The sequence below is a fragment of the Nilaparvata lugens genome, chromosome 1 (assembly GCF_014356525.2).
Source record: "Nilaparvata lugens isolate BPH chromosome 1, ASM1435652v1, whole genome shotgun sequence".
NCBI classification, from domain to species: domain Eukaryota; kingdom Metazoa; phylum Arthropoda; class Insecta; order Hemiptera; family Delphacidae; genus Nilaparvata; species Nilaparvata lugens.
Genome location: NC_052504.1, coordinates 60,984,196 through 61,005,720, shown reverse-complemented (window position 1 = coordinate 61,005,720; position 21,525 = coordinate 60,984,196). Strand labels below are relative to the sequence as shown.

Genomic DNA, 21,525 nt, shown 5'->3' with positions numbered 1-21,525 from the left:
CTCATGCCATTTATCTGTTTTGAACAAGATAAATGTAGTGTGAGGAGATGAATGTGCTACCGTAAAATGAAATAAGATGTGTGAGAGTGTGAATAATTATTTCAAAAAATTACAATTTTTTGTCACCAAAAATTATTTTTAATTCTTGATGAATTCACTTGTAATTATGTACTTTATTGCTTCTCTAAAATGAGTAGTAGACTGTCTAGTAATACCATAGAAATAAGATAGCATAAGTCATTGCTAAGGTACCTTATGCTATCTTTTCTCTATGGTAATACTAACTAACGAACCTTGCTCTAAAGAAAGCTTGAATGATCTGTACAAATATATATTCTCCTCTATGAGCCTATGAGCTATGACTTGGAAATCCTAATAATGGTAGTTCTATTTTATTAGTAAATCCTAATAATGGAAATAAAGGTAGTAGACACAATATAAAATACAACTTATGCTATAGTTTTCTGAGTTTTTCCGTTCGAATACAGACTTCCACAATTTTTCGATAGTATTTTGCTGTGATACAGGTAAATAGCTGCTATGAGAACACATTTTGTCTTCTATCTAGCCAGTAAACTATAAATAAAACCGTCAGTCTGCCTTTCACGTTTTCGTTTTGACTAGCATGCAATGTCAGAAGTTTTGCAAGCCTCACGAAAATGAGGCTGAAGCTCTCAGCTTGTTAGTCACCAACAATCTGTACACCAAATACAGCAGAAAACTGTTTCAGGAAAATGGTTTCCAATTACAGATCAAATAATAAAGCTTTTCCCTCTCAAATACTCTATGCTTTATTGTTTCCCAAATCTCTTTTACAAATATGTTTCAGAATTCTATATTCTATTGTATTGTCATCTTTATTACAGTAGTCGACAATAACCATTCTATTGCAATGGAGAACACTACTGTTACTTTTGTAGCATACGGTAACTAAAAATACTCGATCTAAAAATAGTAATTACTAATGAGTTAGGCTTCAGTTGAATATTTGACTTCTGAACTGTAGAAAATTTAATTAAAATGGATGAATCTTGGCTCTCATGCTGACATGTTAGATAAAAAACTAAACCTATTTGCTAGTGCTATTATGAAGTACAGTAGGCTACATACATTTTATCTGAAAATAAATGAAAAATATTATTTGGATGATCAAGTTACCGGTATGTATAACAGTATTTTCATTTCTTCAGATGATCTTTATATTGGAAAATATGTGGGTGAGAATTCCGAGAACGGCTTAATATATCATACACAAAGGTAATTTGACTGTGGGTGTGATTGGGGATCCTACTCAAATTGAAAAAACTACTCTACAATGACTTTAAAAATCTGGTCCGCCATTTTGGATCCGCCATATTGAATGCAACTTCATTTTTTCAAATACGAAGGTGGTCATGCGATACATGATTTTGATAGGGAATTTCAAGAAAAAATGAATGGCGGAAACCGCATATCAATATCTCAAACCGTTTCGAAGATATTCACATTATTAATCAATACTATTCAAAGCAGAAAAGAGAGAAAAAAGTCTGAGAACGGCTTAGTATCTCATAAAAAGAAGTCATTCCAAGGTGGGTGTGATTAGTGATGTTACTCGAATTGGAAATACTACTTTACTATGACTTTAAAAATCTGGTCCGCCATTTTGAATGCAATTTTTTTTTAAATAGGAAGGTGGTCATGCGATACATGATTTCGATACGGAATTTCAAGAAAAATGAATGGCAAAACCGCACATCGATATCTCAAACCGTTCAGAAGATATTCACATTATTAATGAATACCACTCATGTATTTCATTTCTGATTTGCATGGTACTGATTGATAATGTGAATATCTTCTGAACGGTTTGAGATATCAATGTGCTGTTTTCGCCATTCAATTTTTCTTGAAATTTCGTATCGAAATCATATATCGCATCACCATCTTCCTATTTAAAAAAATAAAGTTGCATTCAAAATGGCGGACCAGATTTTTAAAGTCATAGTAAAGTAGTATTTTCAATTCGAGTAACATCACTAATCACACCCACCTTGGAATGACTTATTTTTATGAGATACTAAGCCGTTCTCAGACTTTTTTCTCTCGTTTCTGCTTTGAATAGTATTGATTAATAATGTGAATATCTTCGAAACGGTTTGAGATATTGATATGCGGTTTCCGCTATTCATTTTTTCTTGAAATTCCCTATCGAAATCATGTATCGCATGACCACCTTCCTATTTAAAAAAATGAAGTTGCATTCAATATGGCGGATCCAAGATGGCGGACCAGATATTTAAAGTCATTGTGAAGTAGTTTTTCAATTTGAGTAGGATCCCCAATCACACCCACAGTTAAATTACCTTTGTGTATGAGATATTAAGCCGTTCTCGGACTTTTCACCCACCTGTACATAGGGCCTAAGAAAAAATATTCTCTTTCTGAAAATAACTAATTTTCTACCGCCTTATCTTTATAAAGAAATAGTATTATTTTCAAAAAGTAATCGTATAAAATGCGATCAATTGAGATTGAACTCATTTGTGAAGAATTATTCATGAAATGTAAATTTTCACGTGATGCAACCAAGTTTCATCCCACACTTTTTAGATTTTAATTCAGATAGGCTATTGAGTCTGGAGTTGCCATCAAGAATAGTTCTTGTGTTCCTCCTCTAAAGGCCGTGATTGGGCACTCTTTCACTATGCGGTCAATCGTTTGCCTTTCCCCACACTCACAGGAGGGTGATGGTATTTTGCCCCATTTATACAACAAGTCAGCTCATCGACCATGTTTGGTTCTAATTCTGTTTAGAGTCGACCATGCTGGTGAGCCAAAACCTGGTGGTTTTTGAGAGAACCATGGTATTTGATATCAATAGCCTATCTGAATATCTATATATATAAAAGCGAAAAGGCACTCACTCACTGACTGACTGACTCACTCGCAGAATTAAAAATCTACCGGACCAAAAACGTTCAAATTTGGTACTAGGTATGTTCAGTTGGCCCTTTAGAGGCGCACTAAGAAATCTTTTGGCAATATTTTAACTCTAAGGGTGGTTTTTAAGGGTTTAAAGTTCGTCTTTTAGCATGTATATTCTTCTTATTCTCTTAATTATAATTGGAAAATGTCCATACCATATGTTAATATAGAACTATAATTAGAGAGAGTACCTCTTCGAAACAGTTGTTAACTGGTAACTAAATTAATAATTTTGTCAGGTTGGCATTAAGTTGAGTTGACTTTGTTAGGTTGGCACCAAGTTGAAGATTGAAATGCATTATCGCGGAAAAATCGATTGGGCACTGCTATTCCTGGGAATATTATATTACTAGCCGTCAGGCTCGCTTCGCTCGCCAAATCCGTTTAGCCAGACGTTTAGTCTGGACCCCCGACTGGATCGTCCTAACATATGATTAAAATGCTCAAATGAAAAAATAATGATCTCATTCTTGGACGATCCAGTCGGGGGTCCAGGGGGCGGAGCCCTCTGGCTAGGCGGATATGGCGAGCGAAGCGAGCCTGACGGCTAGTATTCATATATTCATATAATACATTATATGTATTTGAATAAATTGTTTTTAGTTTACCTTTTATGTTTGTTTTTATGTGTATTTAAATATCTTGAGACAAGGGATCATTCCCATATAATGATCCTGAAGAAGTGAAGATGGAAATGAATACTGATTGATGGCTTGGAAGCCGTACGCTAAATAAATAAATGAATAAATACATTTCAATTGATGGATATGCGATATGTGGATTTTCTATCATCAATTATTTTTGTTATTGTAAATATATTATTGAAGAACTGAATATCACTTAAATTTCTACTCTTCTTCCAGTTGATCCCAAAATAAATTACTGGGAGTCAGTAAGAACTTTACTCAACACTAGACTTGATTGAGACTTATAAATGTGGAGTTGGAGTTAAATGTGATTACAATCTTATCAAAATAAATTCGATTAGTTACGAGTTCATACAGTTTCATTCTTTTGTTGAAAAAGTGCGTAGGTAACCTTATAAAAATCGCGTTAAAAGATCTACTAATAAAGAAAAACAATTAATTCATTTAGAGTTGTGCTCTAGATTATGAATACATAATGAAATATGGAAATATTATATAGTGGAATATTTATAAAAAACAATACAGTAGATTGTAAGATTGCAATGTACAATAATATTATGATTGATTCATAATAGTATTATACATATCAGATCATAATCAGATTGATTCATATGTAGTATTATACATCTTGCAATCTACTGGATTGTTTTTTTACAAATATCTACTGTATTTCAATATGGATTCATAATCTATACAGTAAAGAGCACACTCTGAATGGAAGGCTATGTTATAGCCTACATTACAATCTTGTAGAATCCAAAAATAATGTTTGGGTTGAAAAATACCACAAAATAGTCTACTTTTGAGACTCCCTGTGTTTGAAGGGGAGCTTGTATTGCAACTGACAACAGAACAGTCCACCCCTATTAGAGCAAGCATCTTACTCCTGGTTTCCCCTTTTGTAAAAAAAAAACAAAACCACTCAACTGTTTCAAAAATAGATCTCTGAGAACTAATGCCTGACAGGCCCTTCTAGGGGAAAAGATCATTTCCTGTAAATACCGGGATGGTAAAATGTGTGTTTCATAAAAATTTTGAATGTTATTTCTATCCCCTTCGTGGAGGTTGTCTCATCAAAGCTCTGTTATAATGGAAGCGTGAAGCTGGGGCGAATAACTCATTTATATGAATATAAGTGTTTTTTTTTCAATACAGTTTATAATAAATCATTACACTCGAAATTTATTAGATTGCCAAATCTCTTGAATTTGGATAATAGTAGATCAATAATATTCTTTCCAAATTTATTAAATTCGAATTGATATTTCTATTTCTGGTCTTGACTGACTACTCAATATCAAGAATTTAATGCTTTTTCGTATACAATGCAAAATCCAAATAAATGATTGCATTATTGTATAAAATTTCCATTCCTGTCAAATATTGTTCAATTCACCAAAAAGTGTTGCTACAATTAAGTTTAGCTTGTTTTAAATAATAATTGACACCACACAAACACCATTAATACATGTTCAGCTATCAGTAAAATGTGCTCAAAGTAGAGAGCAGAGCATGAGGTATATATAATGAATCGTCATCGAAAAAAGACAAAAAATAAAATTTGTTCTTGTATAAAAGTAATTCTTGTGTAAAGTTTGTTCTTGCATAAAAGTAATGACTTACATCAGATTATTTAATATTTGAACTTATTTTATACTTACTTATTCAGCAATTAATATTTATGATATAAGTCATTACTTGAAGACTTTTTTGGGCTAAGCCTGTAGTCTTGGTAAACTTGTAAAATAAATAAATTACTTTTATACTTACACGAGCACAAACTTTATGTTTTGTCTCTCCTTTCGATGAACATACTTTTATAGTGATAGGCATATAGTGTATGTATAATTATGATCTGATGTCTATGGGAATCTTAGAATCATCTGCTTCAAGACTCAATTTTTACAGAACTTGTAGATTCTCAGGATACAGACGCTAGATCATTAAAAGTATGTAAAGATAAAACACATTTTATGCTCAGTTTACTGTGGGTGAATGTAGCATCAGTCTTTTAGTTTCCATCATTCTCTTTTCAAAACTGCACTTTTCAGTAAGTGTGTAAAAAGTGGTAAAACTAGATGGTTGTGGTGCTGCAGTGCAGTGCAGGTACAAGTCGCGGTTTTGCATATTTCTCGGCTGAGGCCAGTAACCTCCTTCCTCTTTCTAAATTACCGCTAACTTCTGGAGAGATCGCGTAACAGCAGTCGTAAGATGTACGACTAGATAGGTCGTAATGTATTGCAGACTTTTCTCACTGCTAGTACACTAGAGTTATACAATAGTCGGATGGTGAACAGTACGAATCGTCGTAGCTGTGTTGTGATAGAGATACTTGCAGCCTCCTACCTCGTACCGTTACAGCCACAGAACACCTGCTAAGATTTTGCATTGGAAGGCTTTAAATCACTTCTTTAAAGATTTCATTGTGATAATATTCGGCCGTGAATATCTTCCGTTTTGACAGAAAAAATCTATAAAATACTTTTCTTTCCTAGTCTTCTTGTTGATATTATTTTTTAATATTAGATTAAAGTGCCCATTTACTGTTTAATTTTGCATTACTGGTATAACTGTATAATAAAAGCTGTAATTCGTTTTCTCTGCACTAAATTTCTTATATTTTGCAACAACTGAAGTCAATAACAGATGATACAACCGTGTTAATATAAATGTAATGGAAGTAACAGTGAACTCTATTGTTTATTACACTCCTATTTCTAATTTATATGTATAATTATTCTCTTTAAGAAAAACATTCTAAGGTATTAGTTTAAGTATAATGTATTATTATAGGCCTACCTTTTTGTGTAATGAGAAGTTGATATTGTGGTAATTATCCATATTAATTAAAATGACTAAGAAATTGTCAAAAACCACAGATTTTCTTATTAAATCTGTGGTTTTGACAATTTCTTAGTCTTTTTCTTTAATAATATCATACCATGTAATATTTTTTGAAATTAGGGAATAATGAGTTCGTTTGTCCTATTGAGCTATTAGTACATGGAGTAATAACATAAAATCCTTCCTTTATTTGACGTTTTGGTTTATATCATTTTGAATTCCTTTCCCATCGAAAATCAATTTTCCATTTACGTAATCATCAATCAATCTCTCAAAAGTAATATAAATGTAAAATTACTAATCATTGGTTGAACACATTTGTCGTTCCGTTGTAGGCCTATATTTCGACCTATATATGACCTGAATTGATATGTTTCATATTAAATTTTCAATCTTCATTATCATAAATGTTTCATACTATCTTTCTCAATATAAAATTGATTCTATTTGTATCAAACACATTACAGCAGTAGTATCCACTTCAAATATCAGAGGCTAAAAGTAATCGACAATGGCTGATGGCAAGTGATGGAGAATTTATTATGTAAGAAATAAAAGTTTGATGATTCCGTGACATAAACTGCAATTCTCATGTCAGCTTGAAATACAGTAATTTTAAAGCGGTATGATCTTGACTCAATTTTTTGTAATATGAGTATTAGGTAATCCGTGAGACTTTTGAACAATGAGTGAATATTCGAATAAATTTATTATTACATTATTGCGCGCCGGTATTCATTGAAATTTTCTTTTAGTTGTACATTATTCCATTTTGATGACTACATCTTATCTTAAGCTCTAATAACAGTAATATGAAATTTCACGGAAATGAGGTATTCCAATTTTTTTCCAAGTTTTCCATCTTAATAACATCATATCCTGACTAGAAACTCGAGCAAATGCATCACCATGAGATTCAGAAGTAATTTACTTTTTAGTACTTTGAACTTGATTTACAATGCGTATTATGTTTCTAAGTGACTACAACAAATAATCCATGCAACAAATATTAAAACTATAATAAATATAGAGATCTTTCTTTGAATAATAAGGGTACCTAATCAACTAATCATATTTGTTCCTCACAATGTAGGAAGGTGTGTTTCTCATGAAATTTAACTTTATATCAAACCTTGATGAACCAAACTTCAATTAATCATCTTCTAGAGTTTTCAATAAAGTGCTAGGCTAATAATTGATTTTGTTAATCATTAACAGATATGAATTACTATTAGAGATTTAGTTATCATAATCTCGGCAGGATAATCGGCCCTAGCTCTTCTCCCATACCCTACTCCCTCGTATTGATAGTGGTGAATCGACCCACTCCACTCGAGCCTTCAGTTTCTGACCATCAGCAGCCGTGTAAAGATGTAGTTATAGTGGAAGCATCAGACCCTGAAGAAGAAAACACTGTAGTTTATTCTGTTATTATAGTAGTTTGGTGCTTAGTTCTTTTATAATTCAACTGCAATTGTGATGTGCCGCTATGGATTCAAACGCCTTTCTCACCTAATACGACTTAATATAGTTGATCATCTTATTTCCATTCATCAAATACATAATAGCGTCACGCTTTCTTCGCTATAGCAATGTTGTTCCTTGTTCAACCTTTGGTAATTATTATTTAATGATGTAAAATTGAAACCCTATTACTACTTTTTAAATATACTCTTCCTCCTTCAAATAAATAATCATTCTGTTGTTATAAAATATAGCATTTTTGAATGCCCTTCATGCCTAAAAAGAATCTGGCTATACATAACACCTTAAATAACCTAGTGGAAGAGATCATAATCCAATAAATATTTATCAATCACGTTGAACTCTCTGAGGATTCGTCTAACCTGGATAAAAATAGGATTAACACATTATCGTTAGTATTTTTCTCCTTTAATCGTTTCATGATTCGATTTATGGTAAGAATTTGGTGTGACATGAGCTTTTTGTTACTGTATTACTGCTAATTTGCTTATTAGATTTCTTTGTTTTGCAGATGCCTGAAATGGAGCAGCAGCGTGTTTGGGTGTCAGATCCAATCGATGGATTTGTGCTCGGACAAATTGTCGACATAGGCTTGGATGAAGTGACCATCAAACCATTCGACACTAAAAAACCAAAAGTCACCTGCAGCTTAGATCGTCTGTACACGGCAGAAGAGCACGACAACAAGGATGTAGATGATAATTGTAAGAACTAGTCAAGTATTATTTCTGTTCATGCAAATTTCAACTTCCGTCTGGTTGCAAACTTATTAAGCATTATCTTTTCTGCTATCCTACTTAGTTAATCATCTATGTTCTAATAAGAAAGTTAATTTGTATTTTCGTGGAAAATTAGTTGCCATCTAGAATTAGAAAAAATTGTAAATAGAAATACCCTCTCATCTTGAAAACTGAATGATTTTCAATTTCTAGTACTGTAATTGATTTGGATTATTGTAGCCTTCGGAATATGACCTCTATGACCATGCCACTATTACTTGTGTAATATTCACTTGACTCTTACTCTATAACTAATTTTCCACCTTGATAACTTCTTGTCTCATTGATAGAGATGACTGTTTGTTGATACAATGATTTATTTCTCCAAGTGATATCAAAGTATAGTTCGAATACTCATAATACACTTTGTTTATTAACTTGAATGAAGCAATTGGAACATCTGAGTCTACATCCAATAATTACCACACAAACATACGAGACAAAAATAATTTATCATGTTCAGTAATTAGAACAGTTGGGCAGTTTTAGCAAACAGAACAATATAAAATTTGTCCGAGTCAAAAAATGTCGCCTGAGCAGTTTCTAAAGTTACATTTGCACAGTATCTCAAGAATCTTAATTCTTACCTTTTTTGCCAAGTGATACCCAGATTTTTCGACTAGGCTTGCAACTGGGTAATTAGACTGATGATGATGAGAAATTAGTGTACCTACTTGTATATACTTTTAATCATGTAACAATAAAATAATGATTTTGTTTGAGAAAATTATCATAAAATATTACAAATTTGAAAATTATAGAAATTGTTTCCAATATTGATATTTTTGTTATAGGTTCCTTGATGAATCTAAATGAAGCAACACTCCTCAACAATATCAGGATACGATATAGTAAAGATAAAATCTATGTAAGTATAACAATGCATATATGCCCTTCAAATGCATCTTTATCTTGGTTTAAAGTTCAACTTCATGTATGTTTTTGTTAATTCTATTGATTTCTGAATCAATATTAAAATTCACGTTTATAAATATCATAAGACTACTTTCTGACGTTAGCAGTGAGTATGATTATCCATTCATTTTTTATTGAGAATTATATTTGGTGACTTGAAATTCTCACTTCAAATGACTTAGGGTTTTCACCAGCCAGGTGAACTAGCATTATTTTTGATTTACTATTTGTCTCAACTCCATGGTTATTACTGAAAAATATTTTTTCTGGTAAATATTTGTACTATAGAGTTCAGTTTTTCAAGCAGTGAAATGTTATTTTCCTTGCGAAATATCCATGTCATTAAGTTCCTTAATGCCATTAGGTGCCATTAAGTTCCTATAAACCATGTTATAATCACACTCGATGTAAGAGTAACAAGGGATTCCTTGATTGCTTCATTCACGAGACTGCAGATTACTAGCTTGGCGAAAAAATGACAGCCATGCTTTATTATCTCTTCCCAGACTCCAATAACAAGCTGGTGTCAATTTGGTTTTTTAGTGAAGCAGAAATTTTACGCTGCCTGGTAAATTGATCGCCAGTAAGTGCTTTTGTAAAGTGTAGCCTATGTTTTTTCTCATCTTGCATAATTCATTTTAACAACATAATAATTAATTTGGATGTGTTTCAGCAGCTCCACAATCAATTTTAAAAATGATGTGGCATTTATTATTAATTTCAATTCAATACAATTTTTCAAGTGCAAGTTGTTTTTCACACATTGTTTCACTGGTTTCAAACATGGGTTTTATGTAAAAGTCTTGGTTATTCAGTCATCAGTCTTACCATGATATTTGTTTTTATAAATCAACCAACATAAATATTCAAGTTTTCATAAACTTATTCTGCGTAAATCCAGAGTTCATCTTAAGAAATAGCTACTGCACTAAAACAAAACTAATTTCTTGTGTTTCAAACTATCAATAACTCTAAAAAAACAATATATATATATAATAACAAATATATAATTGTATAATTCCGTATTTTTCTCCTTTCAGACTTATGTAGCAAATATATTGATAGCTGTGAATCCGTATTATGAAATAAAAGATCTCTACTCTTCAAAAACAATCAAGAATTACCAAGGAAAATCTCTGGGTGTTTTACCTCCTCATGTATTCGCTATTGGTGAGTAAAGCAATCAACATTATGTTTTCTATTAAATGAATAAAATTGTGATGCAAGTGAAGATTCAACTTGATAACTTGATTTATCACCCATTGAGTGTCGTTTTTATGTGTCCACAAATTGTGATGTCTACAAAACTAATTGACTCACAATTGTATTGTTCAATTACTGACATGATCTCAACCTTGTTGTCACTCAATTGATTAGTTCATACATCTCAATATGAGTTGAATATCATCGTAAATTATTTCATCAGCTCTTTTTTAGCTCGTTGAACATTATGAAATTAGATGAAAGTTTCATTATCTCATTGCATTAAACATGGTAACTTTTGCATTCAATTTTTCTCTCTTTAGAGCAAAATAGTCTCCTCCATAAAAAAGCAGTTCGAGTTAGTAATGCATACTCTAACTGGTTGGTAATTTTATGTCGTTTACTTTCGATTAATTTATACGGGAGTTTATAACATTAATCAAAAATTTTTATATCGGTATCTGGACTTGCATTGGACTGGATATTGTAACGAAACATTAATCTTCATAACAAATCTGAAAAAGGATATACCCCTTTCCTCTTAGGAGTGTAGTAGCATTTATATTTCATACTTCTTCATTATTCAATATCTATTTTTCTTTTTCATATATACTGAATCTTTTATAACTTTCAGCTGACAAAGCGTTTCGTGATATGAAAGTGTTGAAGATGTCGCAATCGATCATAGTATCTGGAGAGTCTGGTGCTGGAAAGACGGAGTCAACCAAATATCTACTCAAGTATCTTTGTGATCTTTGGGGCTCTGCGGCTGGTCCCATTGAACAAAAAATTCTAGATGGTAAGTAAAATACTAATTCATTCAATTTCACACTTGAATCAATAACTTATTTAAATAATACATTAGAATCTCATTATTTAGGGATTTTTCATTCGAAATCATCACCAATTCGAATATTTAGTCATGCCTTTCCCATTTGAGATAAAGATTAATATTTTATAAATGCTAGAAGGTAACCCGTGCTCTGCACCAACAAAATTTTGGTGTTGTAAAATAATGCAATCTCCTTATGTCAAGGAATAATAACAAAATTGATTATTTTTTTATTATTTTGTTCAAAATTACGTGGATAATCTTTATAAGAGTTGGAAACTTCAAACGAAAAAAAAGAGGTTGATAGGTCTCGAACCTGCAACCTTTGATTCATGAACCTCGTGCGCTATCAACTAAGCTAGTTGATACTACTTTTGGTGCTACTTTTGGAGTATGTCCTGTTGGGTTGGGCTTTATAGTTGCGTATTAGAATCACAAATTAAATTTGTTCTAATTATTTAATCTATAATATAATAAAGAAAAGAATTGGCTTATACACGTACAAGATAGGAAATTCACTGATGGCGCATCAGTCTTTACTACTGAACTGATCAACTTGAAATTTTACGTATAGATTCTTAATTTACCGAGGGTGGCTATACGCCTATTTCGAACTCATCAAGATAGCATGGGTTGGTTACCTGCTAGTTAGAACTAATTGATTAATAACAATGAAAATAGGTCTATGACCATCCTCAGTAAATTCAGAATCTTTATGTAAAATTTCAAGTGAATCAGTCCAGTAGTTGATGCGCGATGATGCGTCATTCATGAATTTCCTATCCCTTACGTGTATAAGCCAATTCTTTTCTCTATTATATTATATATCAATGTTTTTTTAAAAGTTATTCAACTCTCTAATTTAATATGTTCCCACTTACCCATGAGTTTCAAACTATGGAAACTTCACAATATAGAATTGGAATTTATTTCTATTGTTGAAAATCAATTTGCTTTCTCAAGTAATATTTTAAGTTGTCGGTTGGCAGTTATTAATGAAGAGTGATAAGATTTGGCTGGTAAAATATTTAAACATAATATTCTTGCAAAGAAGCAGATACTAATAGCTTCAAGCTTCATCAACACAATACCTTTCTCACCTACATAACCGATGGTTTGCAATTTCATGAAAAAATTACTCCATTAGGCAGAAATATTTCTCCAAAAAAATTAAAGGAAAAATATAATACCTGATAAACATAGAAAAATTTGAAATACAATAATCAAGAGATATCTAGTTATAATGAGAAGTAGTAAATCGTTTTATAAATTATGAATTCTGAATGAAGCTGAGTGAAGATCATGAGTACTATACTTTTATTTTTGTTCTTATTAGCAATTAAACTATATTTTGTACGAGTACTTTTTTATCCTGTGTAGTTTATAAAAGATGGATGACATTTTCGTGAAGTTTATTTAAAACATTATTTTTTACTTATCTATATTGATATTCAATTCTGATTCCAATAAGTATTTCAAAATCGAACAATAGTAATCTATATCTAATGTAGTCTATGGATATTCTTATTAATCTTGAGCATAAGTATTAATGAAGTTTCTCTTCCTAAAGCCAATCCGGTTTTGGAAGCATTTGGAAATGCAAAAACTACCAGGAACAACAACTCATCCAGATTTGGCAAATTTATGGAAGTGCACTTCGACTCGAAATGCTCCGTGGTTGGAGGCTACATCTCTCATTACCTTCTCGAGAAATCCAGAATATGCACTCAGAGCCCCGAAGAGAGAAACTACCACATCTTCTATTTGCTGTGTGCCGGTGCTCCAGAAGCGGTCAGGACCAAGCTGAGCATATCAAAGCCCGATGACTTCCATTATCTGCGAAACGGTTGTACACAATATTTCACAAGTAGCAGAACTGAAAAGCTGTTGAATAATGATCATAAGAGTAAGCAGCAGAGAGACAAGGGTGGCTCGCGAGTCACCTCGGGCAGCGAGTGGAGCCTGAAGACGGCGGCCAAGCTCATGGCAGTTGACCCCGAGGAGCTCCGGCAGGCGCTCGTCTCAAAGGTCATGATGACCAACCGCGGCGGACTCAAGGGAACTGTTATCATGTGAGTCAGTCTTTCAACCAGTAACCTCTGCCTTGATATTATCTATGTGATTTTTGAAAATCACATTCCTATTATATTATTATGTATTTCTGAATTCTATGTATTTATGAATCAATCACTCAGTATTAAACTTTGATATCAATCAATCAACCTTTTAAGAATTCTCTTTTGAAGTTTTCATCCCTCTTGAACTATTAGTTTATAATCTAGTGAGATTCCATTTTCAAAACAGTAACCGTACCTCCAGATTTTGTAAACCTGATGAATGTTTTAAAAAGTAAAATTGTTATTCAATAGTTTGTACTATGTGTCAGTAAAGATAGCTCTAGTGTACTGAAAATTTCGAATTCACAATAATCATAAAAATCTACAGCGTTTAAACTAGTATGATCAGTATAGGCTAATCATAACTTCGGTGAGCTACAAACTGCAAATTTGAAATAGTAATATTGATGAACTCAATATTCCAATGCCTGCACGATTTTTTCTCACATCATAGCTACTGTAATTAAAAATATTTTATTTTATTGTCACTATATTTGGAAATTTGAATTTTTCTTTTCTGTTATTTTTGTTCTCTCTCTTATTCTTATTTTAAAAAAATGTTACTACGGTAGTTATCACGGTAACTATTTTTATCTTTGACGTTTATATTTTCAAAAAAGGTATTTCCCATTTATATTTTCGATAACGTTATTGAAGCCATATATTGTTGAATGAATATCTCAATCCCCATTTAATTCTTTGTTTTCCTCTTCAATTGAAATTTATTTGAATGAATCAATCTTACCAGTAGTCTCTGTTACGGTTGTTATATTGCTAGTCTCTTACAACGTTTTTCTAGCTCTTTAACTCAAGAGATGAAATCTAATTCAAAGTTTTTTTCAGGGTTCCATTGAAAGTGTATGAGGCTAATAACGCGAGAGATGCTCTAGCCAAGGCGATGTATAGCAAACTGTTCGACTACATAGTGTTCAGGATAAACAAGAGCATCCCGTTCAAGGCATCCAGCTACTACATCGGAGTGTTGGATATCGCAGGCTTTGAGTACTTCACAGTCAACAGCTTCGAACAATTCTGCATCAACTATTGTAATGAAAAGCTGCAGCAGTTTTTCAATGAACGAATTTTGAAAGATGAACAAGAGTTGTATTCTCGGGAAGGTCTACAAGTGAAGAAGATTGAGTTTGTCGATAATCAGGATTGTATTGATCTTATTGAAGGCAAACAGAACGGAATATTCAGTCTTCTCGATGAGGAATCAAAACTTCCAAAGCATTGTGCTGCGCATTTCACAACGGAAGTTCACAAGAACTGGGGTAATCATTTCCGGTTAGCTCTACCCAGAACATCCCGTCTGAAAGTCCATCGCGAGATCAGAGACGATGAAGGATTCCTGGTCCGTCACTTTGCAGGTGCTGTTTGCTACCAAACTAATCAGTTCATCGAGAAGAACAACGATGCACTGCACGCTTCTCTTGAAGGACTGATCCAGGAGAGTCAAAACCCATTCTTGCAAAGCTTGTTCGCCACCAGTAACAGTGGAAGTTTGAAAGGCAAACTGACATTCATTTCGGTCGGATCAAAGTTCAAATCTCAGTTGAGTGAGTTGATGGAGAAGTTGAAGAGCACTGGTACAAACTTTATAAGGTGCATCAAACCGAACCAGAAAATGGTGGACCATCAATTTGAAGGTGGTTCAATATTGTCTCAACTTCAGTGCTCGGGAATGACTAGTGTTCTAGAACTGATGCAGCAAGGGTTCCCATCAAGGGCTCAGTTCACCGATCTCTACGACATGTACAAGAAGTTCCTGCCGCCTGAGCTGGCCAGACTGGATCCGCGTCTGTTCTGCAAAGCTCTGTTCCGAGCACTCGGCATGAACGAGAACGATTATCGCTTCGGTGTGTCGAAGGTGTTTTTCCGGCCTGGCAAATTCGCCGAATTCGATGCAATCATGAGGAGTGACCCTGAGAACCTGGCCAACATGGTGGCCAAAGTGAAGAAGTGGCTGCTCGTGTCGCGCTGGAAGAAGACACAGTGGTGCGCCCTGTCCTGTGTCAAGTTGACCAACAAAATCAAGTACCGGCGAGAGTGCCACATTGTCATACAGAAGAATATACGAATGTATCTGGCTAAGAAACGTCATCGGCCAAGATACAAAGGCATTGGAAAAATCAATAGTCTACAGGTGAGTCACATTATCAATTTTCAGATTAATCATTTCCTAAATTTGGCATTTTTTGGCATCTCAACTTCAAATGCTATAGACGACGTAAACATAATAAGACAGAGAATTGTTTCCTGATTTTTTTTTTTAAATATTCTTATTGCACCGGTGTAAACTTATCTAGTTTCAGTCTAACTGTAATATACAATCCTACACTTATTTATATATTTCACGAAATGACCGTTAACTCTTGCTTGGAACTATTAATTCAATTGATGTGAAGTAAATTATGATTTTTTTCACATCTGTATCAATTCTGTATATAAATATCGGGGGACCGAGCTTTGCTCTGGAGTGTAAAAGCATACACAATTTGTAACGAAAGATTGAATTTATAGTTATTTATTTTCTCAGTGGTACAATTATTTTTACAGTTATATGAGGGCAGGCTTTTTCAACAGACTACATCCAAAATCAAAATCTAGGTTAAGCTAATATCACTCATAAAAATAACAATTTATATTAACTCTTCAAAAAACAAACACATCATCAATTACAAATAGATATAATATGAATTCGATTTAGAATGATATAGTAGGGGTATTCACAATGTTGGAGTCAGCTGGCTAAGTCGTGCTATTCGCTAACTCCAGCTATTTGCTAAGTCTGTGTTAACTCAATGCTATAGTGGTACGTTAGAAAAAAAATAACAGACGAGATAGCAGATAGCGCAGGTTTGAGTCCTCTAACTCTAGCTATCTCTGTTAAAACGGCAACCATATGTTTATAATCTTACTTTTTCAAACTAACTGAGTTACACAAATTATCCGCTTGGATCGCTACTGCAGTTAGCTAATAGCAGATGGTTTTAGATTGGGCGTTCACAATCCAGAGTTATCAAATAATAGCACTTGAGCTGGCTAAAACAACATTGTGAATTTCCCTACTATGTTTGGTACAATATTTGTAAGAATAGTACAATACTATGTACTATTCTACACTAACAGCATCCAATTACTATTTTGGACTTTCTGAAGTAAACATGTTTTCTAAAAAAAAGAGGAATAAACGAAAATAAGTTTCTTCTGCTGAATTTTTCTTCTCGTGAGATCAGCTGAATGATCCCACACATGCACTCGTTCACTCACTTCCATTACTGTATCGACATACGACAAAATTTCCAGCTGTTTTCCAAGGACGTATTTATCCTTTTAATGTCCTTCAGCGAGTTATCCCAGGGTTGAGACCTAGTGCAATCGAATTTTCATATCATAAACCTACTTTGTTCCAAATTTCGTGAGAATCGCTAGAACCGTTTTCGAGATCCGGTCACATACAGATATATATATATATATATATATATAAACATGAAAACATCTAAACAGAAATCGCTCGTTTAATAATATAGGATAGGATTATGATACGTCAATCAGCCTCGGTTGAAAATAGAAAATCTGTACGAATAAGAAATTTAAGCACAAATTTCACTAAAACTGATATTTTTTCATCAATATGTCCGACATTCATTTATTAATACCAGCTTTGGAGGACACACGACCAGGTTTAATACAATAGACTAGTCTATTGTATAGATATGTTTAATACAATGGCTGCAAGGCTCGTTTTTTGACTGATCATTTGTGCATGCAGAATCAATCAATGCTTCCTCCTCTCACTGCTTATTACAAGTTTATCTATTACACATGTTTGTATCAAACACAAGTTGTATCACAAATTTTCAATGACGATATGCCTTCAATATTGATTTGATTAATGATTATTGATTGAAGTTTAGTGCACAATTTGACTTTTCGTGCTCATAAAATATCATAACTTTTCTTCTTGTTTCAGTCAATGCTGGTACGAATGGAGTCAATTATTTCTCAGTTGAAGAAAGAGAAAGAATCAAGTATTAAAGAAGTTAAAGCCTTGCAAAACGATTTACATTCAGCTGTTAATAAAATAAAGGTAAGATTCTTTGAAAATTATTCAATATAAAATAGAAGACTCGAGATATTCTTGAAAATAATTTGAGATATTTATGTTTAGTCTGTGCTTTGATGGGCACGGAAGAGCATCAACTGAAAAGCTTATATTTCCTGTTACATAATAAAACAGAAAGGCTCCCCATCAATTGAAATCTCATTCCTATTCTTTTCACGTAATAATTGTGAAAAGTACTATCTATTTAATTCAATTTTACAACAATTTTAATTTTAATTTTAAAGCTTTATTTTGTGAGTACAGTATGTATTTTGTATTTATTTTCCTAACTGCTTCACAATATCGAAACTGTAATGGATAACATTATCAATCACTATTTGTGATGTATATCAGCCTTAATATTTAATTCAATCATTTATTGCAGATAAATCCTAACATCAAAGCGGATGAAGTGAACCAAATGTACACTCAACTGATGAACAAGGCAAATAGTCAAATGGGAAGTTTACAGAAGAAGCTGCAGGAGCAGAAGAGCGCTGATGAACAGGAACGCCTGAAGAAAATACAAATTGAGATGGAGAATGAGAGAAAGCGCAAAGAAGATGAAGACAAGAAGAAAAAGGAGGAAGCTGATATAAGAAAAATGTAAGTTGCATTTCCATTTTCCTAGCTATTGAAGATAATCGTACAATGGAGAATCATTCATTTTCCAAGTCTATACCTTATTGACTTTGTAAATTGGCTACAAACAGTGCATACTAGTTACGCGTTTGCATCTCACAAATCCTTCACTTAAAACCTTTCAACTTAGCAACGGTGAAAGCATTGTGGAGCGGCGAAGAGAGTGTTGCATGTAATTGGATGCCAAATAGTGGAGCAAATTAATGCATGTGATAGGAAAAATCCTGGTTCACAATTTGAGACCATTTTCAATTCTCTATCATCAAGTGCTTCGTGGTGGATTGCATTGAGAACATAAAAAACACTTTTTCCTCCACCTCCTGTCTAAAGTGCTTACTTTACTCCCTGGAACATAATACTAAAGTGACACTTTTTCGCTCTCGGGAGGAAAAAACAGAAAAACTCCCTAGAGCGTAAAAGTAACTCCATTTAAATAACATGGGAAGCATCTCTATTTTAAAAACGTACATTTGAAATAGGTTAGAAAGTCTAAGCTCAGATGAGTAGTCATTAAACCAACTAAATCCAATACCTCAACCAGACATTTGATCAATATATGAAATTTATGTTTGTATGCTACAATTATTACAAACTTCATATCACTATACTAAAAAAAATGTATAAATATTTTTTTTATATTCCATGTTATTTAAAATACCAGCCAACGAATATTCCTCATTAACTAATCAAATTTGAAATGGGAACTTCATAGTTGTAGTTGTGGAGGCCATTGTTATTACAACTTTTGCCGACAGATAGCGCATAGCGCTGTCGGTGGAGAACTGTGATTACAAGCCAGTCCAGCTGTTTACGTTTTAGATTATGTTGTTTGCTCACGTACGTTATTAAAAATTATTTTATTTGCAGTTTTTATAAAAATGTAGGTGGAGGAAAAATGTATATGTCACGAGTGAAAAATGTTTTTTCTCCCTCAGGAAAATTGTTGATCCCTCAGGGAGAAAAACAGCACTTTTCACTCAAGATATACAAATAACTATTAATAATACTTTTCTTGAAATCATCTGTTGATGTTATCATAGCCACCTCTAATACAAGGCCCCGGCCTACGATATTGCAAGGTCGCAGTGTAGGCCTAGAATCTAATACATGATTGGTGAAAAAGATCAGCTGGTATTTTTTTAAAGTTAATATTTAAATGAATTTACTTTTTCGACTGAGAAATGGTGTTCTATTATCAACAGTGTCATTATCAAGTGTTTCATCATGGAAAACATCATCAATCACTTAATTTTAGGTTTTTGTTTTTATGCCCAATTGATATTTGATTATTCTATTTGTAGTGCCAAACGACTTGTACGAGTGCAGAACCTCCTGTTGCATTAATTAATACGATAATAATTCATTACCTTTCTGTTTGCAGGAGCAAATCGAAATGGAGGCCCAAGAGGATTCACTATTCAGAGAACAGCTGGAACAGGAGAGGCGAGATCACGAGCTGGCACTGCGTCTGGCCCAGGAGACAAACGGACAGATAGAGGACCTTTCTCCGCCCTCAAGAAGGTATTCTATGTTTTTCATACTTTTCAAATCATATCAATATGCAATACCCACTAATATTTCTGTGAAGAAATAATTTGCTTTGCTTATTATTGGGAGAATAACATGGTATTATTATCTATAATTTGATAAATCATAATAATTCAAATTGAAACGGATTATTCGGATATGTAATTCAATGAATATAATGTCTTAATGTTATTTTTTTTTCGTTCGTATATTTATTCATTACAATCTGAATGATTGGGAAAGGACAACAGGCTCATCAGCTCAAAACTGTTCCTTTCCAATATTTTGATAGAAATTGTTCAAAAAAAAGTAGTTGATCAATTTCAGTTGAATTTTGTTATAATCTATCCTCCTCAATGTAACAAATTAAAATTCCATCAACTTCTATTAGGATTTGAAAAAATATTCTGATATTTTTACGATTTCTTTATCTGATATTCTCTATGTCAAAAAATGAAGAGAATTAAATATTGTTTTATCGAATTCAATCAATATGTTAATTGAAATTAATTTTATATCAGTTGGAATTTGCAAATTCTGTATGTAATTGGTAATTGCTGATTTGGTTATTGACTCGATTCCCAATATGCGTGACATTCCCTAACTCAATAGTAACATTAAAATTTAAAGACTTTTGTTGGTACTATGAACAAAAATTGTTATCAAAACCACAATTTACAAAAGTTTTCTATCAGTATTTTAGTTTATTTGAAATTTTACATGATAGTACACTAATTAGAGTAGATGTCCTTACACTTATTACAAAACTGTTTGTTTACCTAAACTTGTTGTAAATTTACAATATTATCATAATAAGAAAACAAAGATATTGTCAAACTTCACAAAAAATTTATTAAAAACTTTAAAACAGGACCATGATTTCACGTTTTCCAACGCATCTGATGATGCGTACAGTACAGCTGATGATGCGTTGGTAAACGTGAAACCATGGTACTGTTTTAAAGTTTTTAATAAATTTTTAGTGAAATTTGACAATATCTTTGTTTTCTTATTATGGAGAGATCTCACAACATCACCATCAATTCTACTAATTTTATTAATATTATTATACGTCATAGCTTCTTATCTCACGTACTATGTTCCAATTTCAAGCCGATTTTTTGTTAACTCAAGCCCATTACAGTCGACTACTGACTATTATTACTCTTTTAGCCAGGTTAGAGTGTAAAAACGGCACAGTACGATAGACTACTAGCGTCACATAGCTTTACGAAAAAGAACTACTAGGACTATTGGCTTGAGTTGAAAGTGAAATTTGGAACAAAAACGCCCTATACCATGGGATATCTTCTTATTCTATCTTTTCTCTATGACAGTAGTTACTTGAACGTAAGAGCGTGGAACTATTAAACTGAAAAAAGGAAGACTTAATGTATGTGATATTTATTATATTGAATTCTAAATTATGTGAATTAATGTCAATTCAAGTTGTGAAATT

General features: G+C 32.8%; 1 protein-coding gene across 1 annotated transcript in view; it reads left to right on the top strand.

Moving 5' to 3' along the window:
* LOC111049990 (myosin heavy chain 95F) overlaps positions 1-21,525 on the top strand; it is a 66,449-nt gene that overhangs the window by 30,608 nt on the left and 14,316 nt on the right. Inside the window, 9 exon segments of the mRNA XM_039438648.1 lie at positions 8,455-8,647; positions 9,517-9,590; positions 10,678-10,807; positions 11,475-11,639; positions 13,243-13,744; positions 14,633-15,935; positions 17,766-17,882; positions 18,283-18,591; positions 19,924-20,060. Of these exon segments, the coding sequence (XP_039294582.1) occupies positions 8,455-8,647; positions 9,517-9,590; positions 10,678-10,807; positions 11,475-11,639; positions 13,243-13,744; positions 14,633-15,935; positions 17,766-17,882; positions 18,283-18,591; positions 19,924-20,060 (2,930 nt within the window).